Raw genomic sequence first — 22244 nt, 5'->3', positions numbered from 1 at the left:
CAGTGTTTCAGGGCATCAGGACATAGGCAAGTTGAAAAGAACCATTAAATCAGAAAAACAGAATATGCACAGATAGGTATGTGAGCTCTGCTTTATTGATGTACAAAGTTGTACTCTACAACCAATACACCTGTTACAGTAGGTAAATCATCCTGATTTATAGAGGATAGTGCTCAGGAAACACGACTCAACTTGAACACAAAACACAACACTGCAACAGGCGCACAAGCAGCTTGAGATGTGGGGAGTGCATCAGGTGAATTTTTTACTGCACTGCTCAGCCCTTTAAAGTTCCATACACAAAATATGCCATTTTTAGTTTTTATATCAAACCTGAAGCAATCTGTACCTGAGTAGACTCTGGGAGCAAAAGAACCCTGTAGACACTCATTTCCATTGCTATTCTCTAGCTGTGCTGGCAATAAGATACAGCAATCAATTTTTAAAACCAGGTTTTCTGGAACTTCAAGGGACAAGCATGTGATGTTTTCCGTCACTACCTACTGGAGTGTACAGTTAAGATATCCAAGTGATTGTGTTGTAGAGTTCCGGTTACAGTGTACCAAAAACCCCTGTATTCCCAACAGGGACACAGCAAGACTAGAGATGTTACAGAAAGGAGAGCTATGTCGGTCTATGTAGATCCTAAGTGTTTGCGTGGAGACCTGACAGTACAGAACTACAGAAAAGGGACTTGGCAGGTATTGCCACTGCATAAAATGCCTTACTAGTTGGATGAAGGTCCTCCTGTTTCTTTGGACTCCAGAGAGCCGAAGAAGAAACACTGGGCAGCCCAAGTTGCCACACTAGACAATTTTACGCTGGTTCCCAACAAATAAGGCAGGACAGTTTGGGGAGGGGTTCTAATTATCAGAGAACTATTTCAAGTATTTCTAGACTTAGTCTTTCTTCCCCCAATTACTGCACTTGGTGGTTTTTGGCAGCCTCTATCCACTCTACAGGCAAAGACAATATTGCAAGCAATTTGCTGATCTAATGCAAGGGGAAGGTGGTGAGACAAAAGGAGGGTTGAGATTGCTGGGTCTGATTTTATGGAACTGGCACAACACGCATGGTGTTGGTATAGCCGGAACCAGGACGCCATCCAGTAAGTACTATGACTAGATCACCGGTCTTGAAGAATCCACGAGCTTTACCTGGAAAGAAAAAGAAAGCAGTGAGAAAATGAGTCCTAAAACATATAAATTATAGAATTGCATAGCAATGGTTTTGGTAACACCTAACAACCCAAATTGACCAAGTTATTCTGAAACTAGTTAAAGCTGTAATAGCTTCAACTGTAGCCTAAAATCTCACGTAAGATTGTTCTAATACACCAAACTGTCAAATATTGGTTCAAAACTCTGGGATATTTCCAGCTGCCAGATAAAATTACTGTATGATTTTTTTGAAGCTTCCGGAGAGAGCAAAGGATACCAACATTTACTAACTTACCAACTTTCATGCCCACATTAACTCTGAGGTCCACATCCTCAGCCCAGGCATCATGGGTTGGCTCTTTGCACAGCACAGGGAAAATACCACGGTACAGATGGGCCTGGCGTGCGGCCTGAGCATTACGGGTCACAGCAATGATGGGAGCACGTGGGCGGTACCTTGACACCAGGTGAGCAGATCTACAAAGGAGAACATGTGGCAGGTTCAATTGTCATCTCAACTAGATCACTGGGATATGCTATTTCAGTATGTACAATGAATCCAGGGTACAAAGGAGTCAAGGCAGCTTCCAAGCAGAGACTTAATATACCAACTTTTGATGTCTACATCACACTAGTCTCCAGATTATATGGTATTATACTCCTCAAGTTCTGGATATATGGAAATACCCCCAGACAATATTTAGCAAGTATAATCTAGCGCTGTAGCCTCCTGACAAATGCTGTTATAATAAAAGGATGCCTTTGCATTTTCAGCACAGTAAACAAACTTGTTAAGTCAGTAGCAAACAGGAAGCTCATTCAATTCTCCAGACATTTTAGCAAAAAAAAAAAGTGCTTTGTTTGCTCCCTCCTGGGTGACAAAAGCAGCAGTGAAGAAGATACTTTGTAAATTTTCTCAGTTCTTCTAAGAGCTCAGTGTGCTAAGAGATCATCATTTTGAACAGAACAGGGACCATGTAGTAAATGCTTGAAATAGGGAAGAAATGTAACTAAATCACACTACTCAGAAATGGAGTAAGAAGTACTATTGCTTTTACTTTTCTTTAGAAAGTACCAAAAGGTTGTATCCCAAGATTTAAGATGTGTACATTATGGTTTCAGCAGGCCCCATATTCTCATTGCTGCACCATGACTAATAAATCTAAACAGAAAAACTGTCTTAGACCTTTTTCAGTTTGTTGCTTTACAAACTATTTGATATTCACAAATACAAACTTACAGTATTGGAAACCTTTAAGTTGCTCAAGGAGACCCAAGCAGTACTGTTAGAAGGAAAGTCTAATTTAGCTCTGGATTTTGTTTCAAGTTCAGATTTCTTCAGAAAGGTCAGGCCCGAGGCTGGGAAGAACCCTTTACAAACAAGTAATAATATTAAGGGTACAGCTCAGAGCATGTCTGCACCATAGCTTAAAACCTCCACCCAATTTCAAGGAGAATCTGTGCAGAAATATCACTGCAGCACCATCTACAATGACCTATCATGGTGTGCACTTTGTTTCCCCTTTCACACCCTATAATTTACGAGAACTAAACATATATGGAACATGCAAAGCAATGTCTTCCTTGAGCAACCTAGTGTTTCTGTGCAGTTGTTACACCTTACACAATTTGGCATGAGAACTCTGCACTGATCCTAGCTTCAATTAATGTAGATATTACTGGTCTGATAAATGGCCACGTACATTTACAATACAATTCCTGTATGTTGATAAACAAAACTGAACTCAAGTGAAAGTCTCGTGCTGTCTGGTTCAGTTACAGAACATTCAGGCAGCCAAGCACTGAGGAACCTTATATTTAAAGGCAAAACATAAGCTACTTAGTATTGCACAAAGCCTTTGTTCTGCACGTTTACAAGACAACCGATTCAATATGTGTCAAAAATATAGAATTAGTGCCAAACCCACATTAATGGGGCATACATATATTTTCCCACCCATTTTCCTTTGTGCCAGAGAAATTCTAGTACAGTAAGCCCACAACTTACAGGCTGGTTGGTTTTACATATAATTTGAGGTTTGCGCTTTGATTTTGTTCTCGTTTTTACAATATTGTTTCAGTATTAACTGCTCTCGCAGTAGAGTGAATCTGGGTGTTGCTTTTAGTTTTTCCTATAAAAGTTATTTTAAATTAATTGCTTTAAGTTATCTTGAGACTTCCTTTGGAAAGACAATATAAAAATGTTTAATGTGCAATTAACTACTCAGGTCCGGGTCAATCCAAGTAAGTAGCAATGTAACAGACACTCCTCCACACAGACAATGAAAAATACAGTATTTGATTGAGACAGATGTTCATGTTGTGTGTTACTTAAACACGTGAAGTCCATGTGACTTCTGCCAGAACCTTCCACCTCCTACCTTCCAGACTTGGTGAGTACGATAATGGCCCCACTGCAGCACTTGAAGGAAGCTTCAACAGCGCCAACAGCGGCAGCTTCAGTGGGATCCCGATTCAGCGGGGCCAGCCGTCGGAGCTCTTCAAACAATTGCCTGTGAAAGATGGCTGCCTCTGCTTCGCGAGCAATCTATAAGAGCAACACGCGTTCGGAAGACAACATTCACATCTGTCATCACTAGTGGCATGAGTGAAGGTGGGGTCTGGACTTGGCAGAGTGCTTACAGCAGCAAACCCAAATGAGCATCTAGTAATGCGATTGATGGGGAACTTCAGCCAAGAATACTGTTTGCGCACCATCAACAAAAGCAAAATTAGCACATGCTATTTGGACTGCACCCACTGGGCAGACACTTTTCCCTTCTGAAGAAAACATCTGCCATGTCGCCCCCGCTCCATTCTGCCAAAATCGTTACACTCATCCATGCGCAACTGCCAGTCACTCTTGCTCTGCTTCTACCTACCTCAAATCCTGCTTTGATAGAAAGATGAAGGCAGACTGGTGGTTTGGTTTTGGAAGAATGCCGTATGAGGAACAGGTTTTATCAAGTATAGGTTTGAAGCAGCTGCTTGCTTTTAACACCTCTAGCCACTGTAGAATGAATTATGAGTTACCTTACAAATCCTAGATGTGTACCTAACTCTGAACCCTACCTGCCAGACTCTGTCAAAACTATCACAGCTGGAGCTAAGCACTTAAAAGAGGCCTCCACAGCGCCTACAGCCATGGCATCAAGAGGGTCCCTGTTGTTAGCAGTGAGGCGGAAAAGTTCTTCAAACAGCTGGCGGTGATAGATTGCAGCCTCAGCCTCGCGAGCAATCTGTAGGCCAGAGTAAGAGGGAGGGAAGAAAAAAAGAGGAGCGACACAGAAAGGAAAGAAATTCACCAGAGTGATATGATAAAAGTTAATCTGCAAGGAGAGTTAATTGCTTATTTGTCAGTCATGCAAGATTAAAGGCAGGGTGGTGCAACTACCTGGTTTTCAAAGTTAAAATAATCACTTAAGCCATAATTTGGACATGATACAGGCCTAATGTAAGATAACCACAGATTAGTGGTCATCAGGAAAAAGCCCTTAAGCATCCTGCCTCATAATTTAAACATGTTTCTTTATTCTGTCAAGCAGAGAAAGAAGACAGAAGCCCCCGGCTGTTAAGACCATGACTTCAAAGTTCTGCTTCTGCAGGTCTGAACACTGTTAAGATTATAGAAGCAGAATCACTACATCAATTAATTGGGTCAAAGTTTATAATCCTCAGTTTTTTGTAGCTAATGCCTCTATTAAGGCAGTTCTATGGTTTGACTCCAGACGGCTTCATTCTTTTACTGCACCACCCTACCCTTTAATTAGAAATAAAATCTCTCACATTTGGCAATACAAGTCTCATGTATAATCAAGTAATAGTGCTAGCTGGCAGGCAACATGTAGGATAATTGCTAATGTCCAGGTTATTGGCTTATATGCCCCAGACTGGCTTCAGGTGGAACTTTCTTCTTGGGATTGAAAACTGAGCGTACAATCTTATGTACTTACTCAGGAATACCACTGAATTCAATGTGCTTTCTACCAGCATATACTGGTTTACGCCATCATATTTCAATAGAGGGTGCTACATGTGTCCTTACCAGCCAGAGACTTGCATAGCATTTTTAAAGCATGCAGACAGGTCTATGCAAGAATTATTGCATCTAGACAGTCTAGATAAGATCAGATGGAGTTAAGAGCATGGCATATTAAGGATACTTTCCTAGGACCACCTGTGCAAGAAGTGCAGTTTATTCCCATTCAACCCCATTAGGCAGTATTAGGCATATTTTATAGAAGAGCAGTAGGTGAACGTGAAAGAAAGTACAAAGCCAGAGAACCCATCATTATTTAGATGACCAGAATCAACAGAATACTCAGTGTTGCATAGCTGCAGTGTGTTACTTGGGATCTTATGCAGTGTGGTACAACAGTAAGCCCTGGTTTTCATAGATGAAATGGTAAACCCAGGTCTTCAGCAGATGGAGGCTCACATGATTGAATGCTCCTCCATACGGAAGAAAAATTCATCCCACGTAGAAAACTGGCATGTTGGTGAAAATTGTTCTAGGTACAGTCCAGGAACAGGTTTACAACCCCATCTGTAAGAACTATATCTCAGACACATACCAAGCACTAAAAACAAGGAGCAACACGTCTTGAACAAGATTCTGGGTTAGCAGTTAAGTTATGTTAGATGCTTTGCACAACACAAAGCTGACTGATCTTTCTTCCCCCTCCTATTTCCTATTTAAAGTATTATTTTTTCCCCAGAAGGGCATCTATGTCAACATTTATATGTCTAACATAATGGGAATCAAGGAAGAATTTTGTTTGCACTAAACTTTGATTTAAAATCCCCCAGAATACTTAAGAATGTCATTAGGGTAACATAAAAAGGCAAAACTGCTTTGAGAAGGCCAAGAACGACCCAATAGTAAATCCATTTCAGCGTGTACTGGCTGAATCTTGCATGAAACACTCTTACAACCTTGTTGTACATTTCTCAAATGAGGTTTAAAATCTAGCTTATAATTGGGAGAGGGTTAAGTTGTAGAATTATATGCATGTGCTCTTAAAAGTAAGGCATTCTTTACATCTATTAATTGCATGTATTAGTTTTTCAAGTAGCAGGGACAGGGTCTTGAACTTAACTTCTGATCTTTTCAATGTTCCAGGTTCAACTTCCAGGTTTTTTCTTAGCTTTTTTCTTAGCTACTTCAGAAGAATGCATCAAGAACTACAGTCAGCCAGGGATCCTGCATGCACTAATATGGTGGTGAGCTCCATTATGAAAATTAAAGAACATTTGAACTCCACAGGAAGGTTTATCTAGGCATTTTGAAGACACTTTAATACGTAATTTTTGTAGCTGTTAAACAGCACTGACGAAACCCCATTTTTTCAGACAGTCATGCTTCAAGCAAATAGCAAGGTATGAGTACAATAGCAAGATACCAAAGGCCAGTAAAGTCAACCCTTTCATTGAAAGGGAGTTCAAAATGGCTAGAAATCAGGCTGCATTACAACACAACCATGCTTATCTGCCACCAGCTCACAGGAACTGGTTCCCTCAACTGCTTGACAGTATGGACCAGGTTACATAAGGATGAGTCCAAGCAAAGAGGTAGTTAGCATACTATTATGTGAGAGTTGTTCGGAGTAAGCTAGCTAACCTGAACTGCAGCTCTCAAACTAGTAGGTTATCAAGGCTGTAATTCACAGCAGACCGTCAACACAATCAGTACTTTAATTCTGGCACGAAGTGCCATGTTGTCAATGAGAAACTGGAGAATTCCAAAAGCAGAGCAGAGAGTTTTCTGGCAGTTTAAACATGTAAAAAGTGTCAGTCATGCACTTAAAAAAAAATAAACGCTGTTCCAAGGGTACAACCGTTGTGCATAAAACAATTGTGCCAACCCCAAAGGTGAATTACAGAGTGTGAATCAGATGTTCTTTTCCCTCCAGGATGAGATTGGGAGTGGGCCTTGGGCTCACACTCTTTCCCCCATGCCACTTACAGAACTTAAAATATAGACTGGTCCCCAATTCACAAGTTCTCTTACCTATGAGGAGTGAAATGGAGAACATACTCCAGGCCCACTCCTGATTTGTCTCGGCTTTGATTTAATATTTGTATTCTGCTTTTCCAACAACAAATGTTGAACTCAAAGCAGCTCACAACAATCACAGTAGCATTAAAAAAAACAAGCATTGCAATCACTATAATATCTAACACAGCAGCATATAAATAAATCAAACAACAAATTCATCAAAACAATACAATTCAATAATTGGAATGCCCGATACAGTATCTGAAGTTGTCTCAAAATATAATATACACTAAGTTGGACAATTTCAGACACTTAAGGCTGTCAAAACTAATCACTACAGTTCAGAATTTGTTCCACTTGCCTTTGCATAAAAAGTTTTATACTTGCAGCCAGTGGAAGAAAGCACTTTGTGTTTCACTGCCATTAAAGAAGTCTATGGCAGCCTGAGGGACCTATGGCATATAGCAAGCTATAGTGAGAAAACAGCCACGTCATATAGAACACATTAAGCTAGCCACCAGACCTGGATGGTATTTGAGCAGATGGGAAATTGGGTAACAGGGCATAAGCTGTGCTAATATTTCTAGGTATACAGGTACTGTCTTTTAACATTGAATGGTTATCACTTACAAGATGCTGCATGCGGACAGCCTCCAGAGGGTAGTCTCCTTTGGCAGTCTCTCCAGAAAGCATGATACAGTCAGCTCCATCCAGGACAGCGTTAGCTACATCACTCCCTTCTGCACGTGTTGGCCGTGGTTTCTTAATCATGCTCTCCAACATCTAATGAGACAAGGTGAAGTTAATAGGTTTCACTGCAAGATAATCATCTTATTTACATAAAACTTGAAATGCTTTGTTTCTGTACTGTTCATCAAGGCAGAATCCTTGGTAACCATGCCAACATTATAAAATCCAGAGGTTAAAGACATGTTAAGAAACTAAAAGTACTGTATTTTTCGCCCCATAGGGCGCACCTAGTTTTTTTGGGGGGGGGATAAAGAAAAAAAATATATTTCTCCCCCCCAGACGCGGGACTGGGGCGGGGGAAGCCTGAGCTTCCCCCGACCCCAAAACAGGCTGCTATCCGCAAGCCGTGGGAGCCCGGCGGGAAGTCACGCCGGGCTCCCACGGCTTGCGGAGAGCTGCCCGAAGCCCGGAGCGCGCTTCTCAGCGTGCCCTGGGCTTCGGGATGCAGGCAGCTCTCTGCAAGCCTTGGGAGACCGGCGGGAACTCCCGCGGGCTCCCAAGGCTTGCGGATAGCTTCCTGAAGCCTGGAGAGCGAGAGGGGTCGGTACGCACCAACCCCTCTCGCTCTCCAGGCTTCAGCGAAAGCCTGCATTCGCCCCATAGGACGCACACACATTTCCCCTTCATTTTTGGAGGGGGAAAAGTGCGTCCTATAGGGCGAAAAATACGGTAACTGCAATCTTATTTGCACAATGAAGAACAAACTCCTTGAGACTTGCTTCCAATGAAAGCACCACAGGAACATGTTTTCTTGCTTGCAATTATTTCGGTATCCAAACTCACATTAGTTCGTAGTATTCATATACACTCTATAAAAGAACAATTTCTCTGATGTTTAATCACAGAATGTGCTGTAACAAAAATGCAAACCTATCAAATCTCAATTCTGCTTGCTCAAAGACTTGTCAAAATGATGTGTTATGTTTCCTAAACCACGCATTTAAGTTTTTTTCAACTAACTTGTTCAAAACCAGCAGGGGAAAACAAGGGTGAACTATGTAATTTATTTAGTACTTGTAACTACTCCAATTACTATAGCCTCCATTTTTAAACCATTTTTACAACTAGACTGTTGCAGTACCCGTAAGAATTCTGATTAAGATTTTCAAGAAGCTTTCTTCAAACAGTGTTGGATCCAATCAGAGATGTGGAATCGACCTCAGCATTTTAGACTAACATTTTCCATGTTTACTGATTGCGAGAGAAGGTATCATTTAATAGCATAAAATAATTCAGGTTTCACATAGCCCATATGTGTAGGAAGGACAGGCCTTCAGAGCCAACTTTTCTTCGAGTACCTGAGTAGCACAGATGATTGGCTTGCCAGCCCTGTTGCATCGACCAATCATCATTTTCTGGGCAAGGAAGACTTTTTCAGCAGGAATCTCAATACCAAGATCACCACGAGCTACCATGATGCCATCACTAGCTTCCATGATCTCATCAAACCTGAAATGCACAAAAGACAAAATTATTTCTTGTGAGATACTGAATGCGGGTGCAAGGGGTCAGAGTCAGATTGCTTATCTACCTTATATGGAGTTTTCAGAATACTGTAGCACACTAAAACCACACATTGTCCCAGATATCAAGAGAAAGAAGTCACTGACAAGCCGACTTCCGAAGAATTATCTGCCACCTTGTATTTGAGCACACAAGGAGGATCCTTCTAAGCACTGAATTTCACAATATGCATCCTTCACAGCGTACTGTCAACATTCAGCAGCAAGTACAGAGCTACTGACCCATTTTAGGAGGTGCAACCGGGCATGCAGCTCACTTTTCAAGAAACATATCTGCTCCAAGAAAAGTCACGTCAAATGGGTTGTTACAAATTTAATAACCAACTTACCTACGTACACCCTCGTGGTTTTCTATCTTGCTAATGATCTTGATATTCTTTCCCTTTTCTCCCAGCACCTTCCTGACAGCATGAACATCGGCTGCCTTTCGGATGAAGGAAGCAAACACCATGTCTACATCCTGCTCCACACCAAATTTTAGATCCTGGATGTCCTTCTCAGAAACAGCAGGAAGGTCTACTGCAGCACCTGGCAGATTTACACCTTTCTTGCTGCCTAGCAGCCCACCATTTTCAACTTCAGTGATGACAAAATCAGCACCTGCACAGAGTTCCAAGAATCAGCATTATAACTTAAAATAAGCTCATTTCCACAATAATTATCCTCTTGTGTCCACAATAATTACCCCCAATTTCTTTCCTAATCTCTCACGATGCAGACACCTGGTTTCTTCGTATCAGTTTCTAATATGCTGAAAGCAATTACGTTTATGCAGTTTCTAAATACCACACTGTTATAGCAAGTAGCATCACCACATAAATATGTATTCCTATTTAAGGTATGCCCACAATAACAGGAATGCCTTCCAAACACACCTTTCTCCTTAACTTTCAGGGAAATGAGTCCATCATCCACGTAGATCTTGCTGCCAACATCAACAACTTTGGTGATATTTTTGTAGTCCACCCAAAGTGTGTTCTCATCGCATTTCTCCATAAAGGCATTGTCCAGGGTCAATTTCAAAGTTGCACCTTTTTTGAGCTCCACTTCTGCTGTACCACTCTGGAAGGACAAACAACTGTTACTGGCATTGCCAGAGGATATCCCCTTCCCTCAGAATTAAGCCATCCTGACTGCTGCCACAGTCTAAATGCAACAAGTGCAGCAGAAAGACTAAACTTACTAGGATAACCCTATAATTCCCTCAATTTTCAACGATAATCTGAGAACAAGTACTGAAACCAGGCATTGTACACCTGGAAGCGGAAACCTGAAGCTAAAGGGCAGAAAACGAAGAAGTTTCCCTTCTTCCATCAAGACTTAGGTAGATTGAATGCCCTCTGGCAGATGACTCTTGTTGGATTTGTGGGGAAGACTACATCCTGTCCTGATTTAGAATGAACAACTTTGTGTTCTAAATACAGTTGTGTTATGGTTTTAGATGGGTCAGAAATGAACTGTTCTATTCTCCTTTGACTACCAGTGTTTGACTGGTACCCCTGACTACAGATCCTTGCATGGAGCAGCAGACTGCACAATACTATAAGAAACTGCAGCATTGTCATCTGGGAGGCTATTACTGATGTTTATTGGAAGGGAGTGATCTTACCTGTTACAATGAGTAATAAGACAAAGAACAAAACAGTGTGACACACTTACCCCCTTGATGAGTCCAGTGCGAATTTCAGGTCCCTTAGTATCCAGTGCAACAGCAACAGGTCTGTACGAAATAGGATCAGAAGCAAAGCTCTCAGTAGCTTCTCGAACGTTCTTGATTGTTCCTGCATGGTACTAATACAGAAGATATAAGGGTTACAGAACAGAAATCATCACTTACCTTGACACAGAGCTGGCTGCCTTAGGTCTGGCTAACTAGATGCAATGGACACTACAATTTGTTTTGCCTGGGCTCTGTCTAGAAGCTGGACAATTATATATATTCATTATTAATACATCCTATAACTTTTACTGCCATCTTGTCAAATATGAAGAAGAACAGTTTATAGCACAGGCAAATATGGCCTAAGATTTCCACATTTTATTTTGAAAACTTAACACAATATAGGAGATTCTCAACTTTTACAAGTGTTACATTCCAGGGATAGTGAATAAACCAAAACTGTATAGTCAAAACACATTGGATTTAAAGGCAGGTGGGACTGACAAAGTCTCTCCCCCTTTCCATTTTTTACCCTTAAGTTGCTAAGTGCTTAAAGCTGAATGCACACAAGTTAAAATGCAAGTTGCGAGTTACAAACTCTGTTTCATCCATTGCTCAATGATAGCAATGTATCAGACAGATACAGCCAGCTGCAAATGAAGTTAGGTGTATGCTGGTCTATGACTGTAATAAAGATCTGACTGATTGATTGAAGTTAGGTGGTAACCAAGCTCTCATCTTCATCTAGCACCAGAATTATCAGTTCCACAGAGCTCTGCTGAAAAGAGCCTTCACCTCTAGTCAAAGTCAGATTAGCTGAATCCTCACTAACAGATAGGTTTCACTTCACAGATTAGCCTATGAAAACTGTTTGCTTATCTTGATCAAACAGCAATAGAAGACAGGCAAAGTTTGCAATCAAGGTTATGTAAACTTTTACTGTTACAGCTATTAAAAGAAGAAAGCAGCAAGGTACCATGCCATGCCAAATATTAAGTTTCTGCAGGAAAAAACAGGAGAAGTGGCTAACTAGCTCATTTGATCACCATACAGAACAGCAGTTTAACTAATCAGCATTAACACAGGTTCAGAAATTAAGTACTGTAATTGCATTAACAGTGGGACATTAGGATCCCAGGTGAAACTTTAGTAAGAAGACAGTAGTGTGTTTGCTCCTGAACCCAGTTTTCAGCTACTACTGCCGAGTAGCTCTTTGGAAGCAAAGAGTTCAAGAGACTAGTTGCAGTTCAGCTCCATATGGTCTTGGAGGATGCTGATTATTTAGACCCATTACACTCTGAGTTCAGATCAGGTTTGGGAACTAAATCTCACTCTGTTGCCAGATGGGTGCCTTTCATGAAAGGGAGTGAGATCTGCTACTCTTGCTTGCTTCTCACAGCAGCTTTTGATACCATCAACCATGGCATCCTCCACAACAGTCTCCATTGCTTGGGAGGCACTGTGTTAGCTGAAGGGCTGTTGTTAGAGAGCATTTGGTGATTGTTTCTGACTCCCAGACAGTAGTCCTGTGGGCTGCCACAGTGAACCATCTTGTCCCCAACATTCTTTAATATCTATATAAAGCAAGTGGGAGCAGGATTAGGGGATTTGGAGCATGGTACCATCAATATGCTGATGATAGCCAGCCTTATTTCTGTTAATAGGTACTCAGATGAGGGAACTCCTTCCTCCACTTTTGTTATTGGAGATCTAAGTGGCCTCAGTGGTTAGCAGTACTTTTTTGCAGCTTTAGGTCATGTGGCAACCACAACTGTTGCTGGAACAGGATAGCCTAGTTACAGGGACACATGCACTGATAACCTGGAGACTGGACTATTGCAATACACTCCAAGGTGGGGCTGCCTTCAAGGCTGGTATGGAAGCTGCGTGATACAAACTGCAGCAGCTAGATTACCAAATGAAGCGTCCTACCATGCAAATATAACACCTGCGCTAGAGATTGCACTGACCATCACCCTACTAGCAAGCAAAGTCAAAGGTTTTGTCATTAATTCATAAAACCCTAAAGTATTTAAGACCAGGCAATCTGAAAGAACACCTTCTCCCATATAGACCTGCTCATTCACCAAGAACTTGAGAAGCGAACCTATTGGGTCAGTCTTGCAGAATTGTGAGGTGCAAGGCAGCCTTCTCCAAAGTGGCCCACTTTGTGAAATGATTCCCCCACTTAAGATACGGCACACACCTACTGTGGTGAGCTTCCACTGCCTGTTAAAAGCATACCCATTTTATTTTAAAATGAAGACTGGTATAGAAATTAATAATACCACCAATAAGACTTATGTGCACATACTGCAGTAGAGTGTGTGTGTGTGTGTGTGTGTGTGTGTGTGTGTGTGCGCGCACACACACTTGCGTAAAAATGACCACTTGTAATTCATCACATACAGTAGTTTCTAAAATAATAAAAAACAGTCTAGGAGTGTTGATGTATTATATGCACATTCAGCATGATGCCTTTTAAAGAGAAGACCAATAGAAGAGGCCAAAACACTTTCTTAGCTAACAACTTTGCAAGCTGCTGCCCAGTTTGCAGCTTGACCTTTCAAAGAGTTAACAGCAGCCAGCCCAAAGGCATTCAGGTGGCCTTTAAGGAAAGTTGCAGTTGGGAATGGGAGCCTGAGAGCCTCCCATCCTGTAGCAATAGTGAGAAGGCTGCTTTATTTATAGAAGGGGGGTTGCCTTCAACTACAAGTTACTTGCAAGTCTTGTGACCTTAAGCACTCTGCTTTTAAAGTGCCAAAATCCTATCAACATAATTCTCTTCCCAAATCTTACTTTGCAAGCCTTGCAGATGTGCTGTATCTTACCCAACTGGCAACTCCATTTCAGTCATATCTAACTGGCTCCCTGCAGATCTCATAATTTTGCAGGGAAATAACTAGAACATATACTAAAAAGTAATGCTGCTTAAATTTTCTTAATATAGGTACTGCTATAACCTTAATAAAGGAGCAGCAGCTTCAAATGACACTGTACCTGAGCAGACCCCATGAACTAGAGCATAGCAGTTTCATTTAACCACTCCTAACAGGAGATGTTTGTGGCTACAAGGGTGAACATGTTTCAAGATCTTGTTTGGAAGTCAGGCATGCATCAGCAGTATCTGGTAACAGAGGAGTGACCTTTAACAGGTGAACTTTCAGTGAATACTGAAATGGACACGCTGTACTTGTAACAGGCATCTTTTTTTGAGATCCACAGCCTCTGACATTTGCTCTGTCTCCAAAGTCTGCACAGTGGCTGCATGGACACAGTTCCGTATTCAAGATGGCCACGATCTTCTTGGAGAAATTATTTGGTTAACTCATTTCATCATTTTGCTTTCCAGCTACATGCAGTTTTAACTGTTCATTTAAGGTCTGGACTACCACATTTATCTGAAAGTAGAAGACCAACAAGAAAATGTATTTTACCAGCCTTTTAACAAGGACTCAGTAGCACTTTTAGATATACAAACCTCTTAGCATCCATATTTGTTGGAATGCTTGGTTTAAAGTGTGTGTGTTTTTTAACAGCAGACTGGATAAATGAGGCCTCAAGTCTTTAGCCCCAAGGTAAAACATAGGATTGATCTAATGAGAACAGTTCTTTCTCAAGTGAGTGCAATATTTGCCCTCAAATCTGCTCTTACCTCATGGGTTCCATGAGAGAAGTTGAGACGAGCAACATTCATTCCAGATTTAATCATTTCTTTTAGCATTTCCACTGACCGAGAAGCCGGGCCTAGAGATTTGAAAATGAAGTTTCTTTAGCATATGCCAGTTAATAGTTACAAGTCTACGGGTGGTATTCAACTAAGTCAGAGCAGATCCACTGAAATCATTGCTAACAGCGTATTAAAGTCCAGATAACGGTCCAGAGCTACTTAAGACAACTATTCTACTACTTTACACCTTTGTCTTCTTTTCTGCAAAATAACTAAGCTATTAGTAAACAATAATAGGCTAGAAATGCACATTTAAGTCTTAAAAACATTTTTAAAAACCTATGTTTAGCCTTCTAGCTGGTATAATATGAAGAGGGGCACATAGCCAAAATGAACAAGTTTATTGAGAAAGCCTCTCAACTAACTATTAAAATATTCATAGCAGCCATAAAATGTTTATTATTTGTTCTTTGCTCCCCTTGGCTCCTTTGGGAGGAAGAGTGGGATATAAATGTAATAAGTAAGTTGTCCACAGCATACAGGGTTTTACTTCCTTAATCTTGTGCAGGGCAAAGGTGAAGCTGTTCAAACACAGCCAAATACCTGACTAACTCCCATCTTCTAGTTTGCTAGCTACATTCATTACTTTTTCACTTCTCACTAATACTGCTAGAAGAAATACACATAAATTATCTATCGGAAAATATGCTTGTTTTTATAGCAGCGGTTATTGTGGTTGTTGTTACTTGCCTTCCATACATATCTTGAGATTATGTACAAAATATCATAACAACAACTAATATGAAGATCTATTTGTACAGTGGTACCTCGGGTTACAGACGCTTCAGGTTCTGCAATTTCGGGTTGCGCACCGCACCCGGAAGTACCGGAATGGGTTACTTCCAGGTTTCGGCGTTCGCACAGACACACTAAATCACTCTTTGTGCATGTGCAGAAGCGCCAAATCGCAACCCGTGCGTGCGTAGACGTGGTGCTGCAGGTTGAGAATGTGCCTCCCGCACGGATCACATTTGCAACCTGAGGTTCCACTGTATTTCAATATTTATCTGAAAGCTTCTTTCAAAACTTTACTCAGGTAGGCAATTGACTTAGCTGATATGTAGAGTAGGCTAGTAAAAACCGTAAGATGGCAGAGCAAATAGTGTTCAAATTTTATGTTAAATTTGTGATTGAACTTCACTTACCAATTGTGCAGATAATGCCAGTGTTTCTTGCAGTGATTGGGGGAGAGTCAATGTCCAGACGGCACAAGTGTTCCAGGAATGTGTCTGCCATGGCAGCATGCAACTGCTGGGTCTGGATGAAAGCATCGTGTTGTTTTGACATGGCTGCTGAGATTTGGTATCTAAAAAAAGAAATAAAGGAAATACATCTGCTTGACCTTGCAGCAATCAACTGAACATGTTTCCCATTTAATACATTCCTGGGATGTAGCCATGCAGAAGAGATTCCTACATGATAGGTTGAAGCCCTTCATTGCAAATTGATTAACTCCAAGGGAAAGATTTCAGCCCATGCTCAGATTGGCAAGAGACAGACTGCCATGAAGGAATAGGCTGAGGTCTGTCCCAGCCAGCAAATCAACTTACTCCTATGCAGTTTTGAGTGTATATAATCCGCACATATGCACAGCATTGCATTAATGAATGCTCAACCAAGGAGGGAGCAACTTGAGTGTTTGCTGCTCCTTATTCTCATAAAAGGGGCACATTATTGCAAACACTTATTTAACTAATGTTTAGGAACTGCCAAACATATAATGGATTAATCTAAATAGAAGTTTAAAACTAACCCAGTAAACCTGAACTAAATAGACTTACACTTAATACTGCACTTTGGCAGCCAGCCTATATAAGTAACTTGCAACTTACACACATTTAACTTGTGTGCATAGCTAGCTAGCTAAAAAAAATAAGACAGGCATCCAGGAAAAGACCTACCACTGAACTCAATGTGTTTTGACTATACAAGATGTTGGCTTCACATGCTATCCCTGGAACAAATGGTTGTCACTAGCAATGTGTTCTCAATATTGTGCTCAACAAGCTACAATGCAAGCACTTCTGATTTATACTAATTACTCTCAAAGAGTAAAACCTTTCCCCCTTTTTGTTGTATAGTTATCCCCAGCAGCTTTAGGCTATGTGCATTAGCTCCACCCTTTCTGGTTAGGACCTCTGTAGTACGTGCGGCTTCCCTCGTAGTCAAGAGCTTTAACTCATCCGATTCAGATTATTGCAAGCATCATTCTCCCTTCTCATCCCTCACCTTCCCTTTGAATAAGCCAATTCTCAGAGGAAATACAAGCTCTAGCCTCAGTGAAGATGCTGACTCACTTTCAAATTAACAGAAATATGCTGGGGGGGGGGGGAGAGGAAATAGCTGCTGCAGTGATGCAGACCAATGTCTTCCCAGCACAGGAAGATTCTTATGCAACCAGGTTCATATTTATACAACCTTTTGCAAATATCTATTTAAAATGGCACTCTTTCAGCTTAAGCTTGCCCCAACTCTTTACTAAATTAGTCTAGCTTAGCATTTTTCTTATGGGGTAAACTATCATCCAGAAACTATCATTTTGTTTCTGGGGAGGCCACCCCCTACTCCAATGGCATCTCTTTGTAGGTCCGTAAAGACAGTTTACATTGGGCTTCAAAAAACTTTGGCACAACACTGCAATGGGAAACAGTATTAAGAAACTTGGGAATCTTACTCTCCATTTACTGTCACATTTGGTACTGCTCCACTTTTTCAATACATGACACAAAACTAATGAATTTTTTACTTTTTTATTTTCACATCTTATTTTACCTTGTGCCCTTTTAATTTTATACTTTTAATTTTTCAATAAAGAAATATAAAAGTTTGCACCTTCCCATACATTAGTAAACATATTATGCTGGCCTAACTACAAAACCATTATATAATATTTGGGGGTAGAACAAGCATCCCTCTGAAAATTAGGAAGCTGGTCCTAGTACAGTATGTTTACTAAATCCAGACATTTATACAAGCAGTCATTTGTACAAGGAATGTAACATGCTGCCTATCAATTACATTGTATGTTACAATTAGACATAAGGTAACATAAAAACAATAAAGACTTTAACAGTAATCTCCTGAATCCACATTTTCTTTTCTTGCCAAGTAGCAGGAGACTATTGTTTTAAAGTGAACAGGATAATCAAATCAATTTATCCAAGAAATTTGACAGCTACGTATTGGGATTTGCCTAGACCTCAAAAAATTATATGCCACTCCAGAGTTATATGTCACCCCAACTGATAATAGGGCTTTTAAGCACTCGTCATCATTGCAGACTGAGGTGACCCCCCCCCATGTCTATCACCTAATTTAGAGAATCTAATTCTTAAATTATCTTATCACATTTTATCTACCAAAAACTTAGTGGAATAAGCAGTATATAAATGCTTCCCTATAATCTGTAAAAGACAGTAGCCTGACTGTGTTAGCATATTCCAATAGTTTTTGGAAATGTACCAATGCCAAAACACCAAACGCACACTTCAAGTTACCCCAAATATCATTTTAAATACTCTGATCCAACCAGGTTATCTGTAGTCTACAACTCTTAAGGTGATGGATTTCAATTTAGTGCAGATCAATTTTAAATGGAGGATCACATGGGCCCTCAACACAAAACAGAACAGATGAATAAGGAGGCAGGGCAATATAATCTAATATAACCTCACTAACAAAGAAAGGCTTAATTATGTGATAAGCTTTAAACATAAGTATATTGTGAGCTGTTAGTGAGAACAGATAAGATTGGGATATCCCAGGGCAAGCGGTTTTAAACATTTTAGCCCCATGCTATTCTTTTTGCAAAAAGGTGGATCACTATTTTAAGAACACATGCACTATTCACTAAAACATGTCTTTATCTAAAATATGCCTTTATCTAATCTCTATCAACTTCCAACATAATTTTTAAACTACCACTTCACACAAGGATGTGCTGCTTTAATAGTCCTTCATTTTCAGAAAGGAAAGACTACTTTGCTGACCAAGTGAAATGAATGAATTTATTCCCAGTCAAAAGTGTAAGCCCTCAGCTAAATTTAGACACATTGGTTGGGCCCTCATTGGCTGCATCATTTGCCTGAAGCTTTCTTGCACACAGACACAGTAGTGGTGATAGGCTGTTACTACAGTCTCATTCAAAACCTACGTGCTAGAAGTCACAGAATACTGCAGCAAGCCAACAGCATCATGGAAAAGCGGAGTTCTTAATATGTCTGATTAAAAATCTATAAACATATTTGAATAAAACAATTATAAACATATATAAAGCTACTGTCATTAATTCTGTTCCCTGAAAAGCTAAGCTGATTCCATTTACGAGCATTTCCAGTTTAAGTCATCTGGTTGAAAAGATTTGCACCAACTACATGCGTTCCAACTGGCCTTGGCAATGTAAGATGACTCAGCTACAGAGATTTCAAATAAATTATAGCCAAATAAAAGGGCTACGGCACCACATTTTGCATGCCAAAGCTTCTCCCCTCTGAACCATCTGCTTGTGGACATGTTTGTACATGATGGCAACAAATGTCAAGGGAAAGCTGCTACAGGTTAGACACAGGTTTGTACTACTTTATGATACAGAGAGAACATGTTAAACTGAAATAAATGGTTGTCCCCCTAGCAGTTTTATCTCTTTCCAGCAGGCAGGCAGAATTGAAATAAGAAGCAACAACTTAAGCTGGTTACTTAAATTTCCATTAACTGTGCTAATCGCTCAGTCATTTCCTTCTTCCAGTAAATGGAAATTACATCACATCTGTAAAAAAGCCCACGGGTTGAGCAGCTAGTAATGACTCCTCCCCTTCTAAATTTTCATGTCTCAGAAAAATGGGAAGCAATCTCATTTCACATCAAGATTTGGAGATACTGCTTCGAAGCACCACCAAACCTCCGCCTGAAGCAAATGAATACCTGCTGTTAGTAGCCAATTTGTGGTACAGAATACCATATAGATATTTCTGGTGTGGCAGCAGTATTGTGACGACTGGACAGCTTCCTAACCTGTTATGGTTCAGACAACCTTATCTATGTGAAACAGTTTCTCTACAACTTCTGTGCCTATTGAACATTTGTTTTCATTCAGCACTATTTATTAGAAATATTGATCGATCACAAGCTGCAATTATTCATTCCCCACCAAACCAGTATGAAGGTGAAACTTGCTTCCAGATAAAAAAAACTAATATGCTATGGTTTCTTAGTTATGCCTCTTCCAAAAACCATCCCAGTATTGTCACAAAAGCAACAATTGGTGCAGGCAACCACACTGATGGAATCTCTTAGTATTTGTTCCTACTCCCGCAAGCGTGAAATGTTTGGCCTGCACAGAGCTGCTGCAATGGCCAAGGTCACCCTAGAGAAACGCCTCATGGTAGACTGTGCTCCCAAGGAAGTCTTGCCTTCTCTGCACTCGCTCTGAGGCATGCGGGAGTTAAAATACCACCTTAGGCAACTAGAGAAAAGCATCCTTACCCGAGAAGGTCAGAATAAGACTGCAAATGCTACGCGTGCTTTTTTTTTTATGAGTAAGCACCATGGGGTGTTGGTCCTTCTCAAGGGTTGAACATGGGTAACTCGGGTCCATTAATTTCAACGGACCTTTTCTGCATATAACTTAGGTTACAACCCACTGTGATTTAGCGGCATAAACCTGCGTGGTACTAGGGTTAGATCCGGGGGGGGGGGGGGGAGCAAAGAAACCGTAAGCTCTGATTGCCTTATCGGTGCGACCCGATAACGCTCATGAAACCAGGCCCTTGGCAATATGATAGCCCGGCCACAATTGGCATGCGGTGAAACTCGATACCTCCCCGCTTCCACCAGCAGAGAGGGAGGCTGCTGCTGGCGCGGGGGGGGGGCGGGGGCGGGAATTGCTCAAGGATGCGCAGAGGCGGCTTTCAGGGAGGAGGGGGGAGAGAAAGAGAGCGTGGAAAAAGAACGAGGAAGTAAATCAAAGGGGGTAGGAAGAGCGTGAAGATGGAGATGGAGGAAGCCATGATGGGCACCTCGAAAAGGGCGCTCCCGCGTGCGCAGCACCCCCCCCCACACACACGTGCGTGCTTCCTGGCCCTCTCTTCTTTCCCCCCCCCTCCGCGTTTCTATGGAGACGAGGGGGCACTTTTGTGCCTCGCAAACCTCGGCGCCTCAGGAGCTCCCCCTCATTTCCTGGGGTTTTCTCCAGACAGTTAGGCCGCGTGCCAGGCCGTTACCTAACCGCCCTCAGGGGGGGGATGTGAGGAGAATGCTCCCCATACGCTCCCAAGCCCAATAATGCTTTTCTTTTTGGGGAAGGATATATTATACGGCTTTAGGTTTTTTATTTTTTAAAAAAACACGTTAAATTGCCTTGAGTGAGGTGGCTCTAAAGATGGAGAATTATGTCGTAGGTGAATAAAAGAGGGGCAGAGAAAGAAGTGAGGCGCTGGGGAGAAGTCAGAGAGGAAGGCTCTTCCTCACGCCTCTACAGGAACTACGTGCAGCGGCTGATGGAAAACCCGCCCCGCCCTACCCAGCTCACCAGCCTTACCTGCCCGGCTATCAAACGTCAGTCACCTCGGAGAGTCTCGACCTCTCTGAGCAGCCGAGCTGCCGGTAACGGCGTTTAAGGTAGTTGTGGGCAAGGGCACATCACCGCCCCCAAGATCCTTCCGCCGCTCGTCAGTCCTCCTTCGCCCTCCAATCCCGCGTAAGGATTCCGTAGTAGGCGGGACATCTGGACTTATTTTTTTCTCCGTTTGGCGGACTCATAAGATGCAGCGTAGCTGGAATCGGCCGACAAGAGAAAGTAACGGACCAATGGGGTAACGGCCAGCCGCCGGGCACGCGGGCCCTGAATGACAACGGCAGCGGCCGTTAAAGGGGACGGGATGAAGCGGCTCTTAAAGGGGACGTGATAAAGGCTCGTCGTGGGAGTTGCCTCCGAGGAAAAACACGAGCCGGATTGTCGTGCTGCAGCCCATCAGTTATATGGTTACTTCAGTTGCTGGCACCTCGCTTTTCTTTGTAAATATAATTTCAAACGGGGTGGGAGGTCCTTTGTGGAGTACCTGATAATTAGATGCAATCAAGGATAAAATTGTTCAGCTTGTTTCGTTGTTGTTTCGTCGTTTAGTCGTGTCCGACTCTTCGTGACCCCATGGACCAGAGCATGCCAGGCACTCCTGTCTTCCACTGCCTCCCGCAGTTTGGTCAAACTCATGTTAGTAGCTTCAAGAACACTATCCAACCATCTCGTCCTCTGTCGTCCCCTTCTCCTTCTGCCCTCCATCTTTCCCAACATCAGGGTCTTTTCCAGGGAGTCTTCTCTTCTCATGAGGTGGCCAAAGTCTTGGAGTCTCAGCTTCAGGACCTGTCCTTCCAGTGAGCACTCAGGGCCGATTTCCTTCAGAATGGAGAGGTTTGATCTTCTTGCAGT

General features: G+C 41.7%; 1 protein-coding gene across 3 annotated transcripts; it reads right to left on the bottom strand.

Moving 5' to 3' along the window:
* Positions 1–73: 73 nt before the first annotated feature.
* Positions 74–21577, bottom strand: PKM (pyruvate kinase M1/2). Of its 3 annotated transcripts, none has more exons than XR_014519230.1 (11): positions 21357–21516; positions 15967–16127; positions 14747–14838; positions 11091–11222; positions 10307–10493; positions 9761–10031; positions 9207–9357; positions 7789–7941; positions 3542–4399; positions 1456–1637; positions 74–1157 (listed from the first exon to the last, which is right to left on the bottom strand). XR_014519230.1 is itself a non-coding variant. In XM_083475836.1 (11 exons), the coding sequence occupies exons 2-11, from the start codon at positions 16106–16108 to the stop codon at positions 1051–1053; spliced, it is 1584 nt and encodes a 527-aa protein (XP_083331962.1). In that variant the 5' UTR covers positions 16109–16127; positions 21357–21577; the 3' UTR covers positions 74–1050. The 3 variants fall into 3 exon arrangements, 2 of the variants coding, with proteins under 2 accessions (XP_083331962.1, XP_083331961.1); XM_083475836.1 differs by having other exon boundaries at positions 3542–3708; positions 21357–21577; XM_083475835.1 differs by having other exon boundaries at positions 4233–4399.
* Positions 21578–22244: the final 667 nt, after the last annotated feature.

The sequence above is a fragment of the Podarcis liolepis genome, assembly GCF_965112155.1.
Source record: "Podarcis liolepis genome assembly, chromosome: 14".
NCBI lineage: Eukaryota > Metazoa > Chordata > Lepidosauria > Squamata > Lacertidae > Podarcis > Podarcis liolepis.
This window is presented reverse-complemented; position numbering and strand designations above follow the sequence as displayed.

Bases quoted from the DNA above. Each gene is read 5' to 3' on its own strand.
- PKM (XM_083475836.1), bottom strand. From the start codon at position 16,108: ATGTCAAAACAACACGATGCTTTCATCCAGACCCAGCAGTTGCATGCT. The intron at 10,032-10,306 runs GTGTGTTTGGAA...AACTCTGTGCAG, and splicing joins CCTGAAAGTTAAGGAGAAAG to GTGCTGATTTTGTCATCACT. The intron at 1,158-1,455 runs GTAAGTTAGTAA...TTTTCTTTCCAG, and splicing joins TAATGTGGGCATGAAAGTTG to GTAAAGCTCGTGGATTCTTC.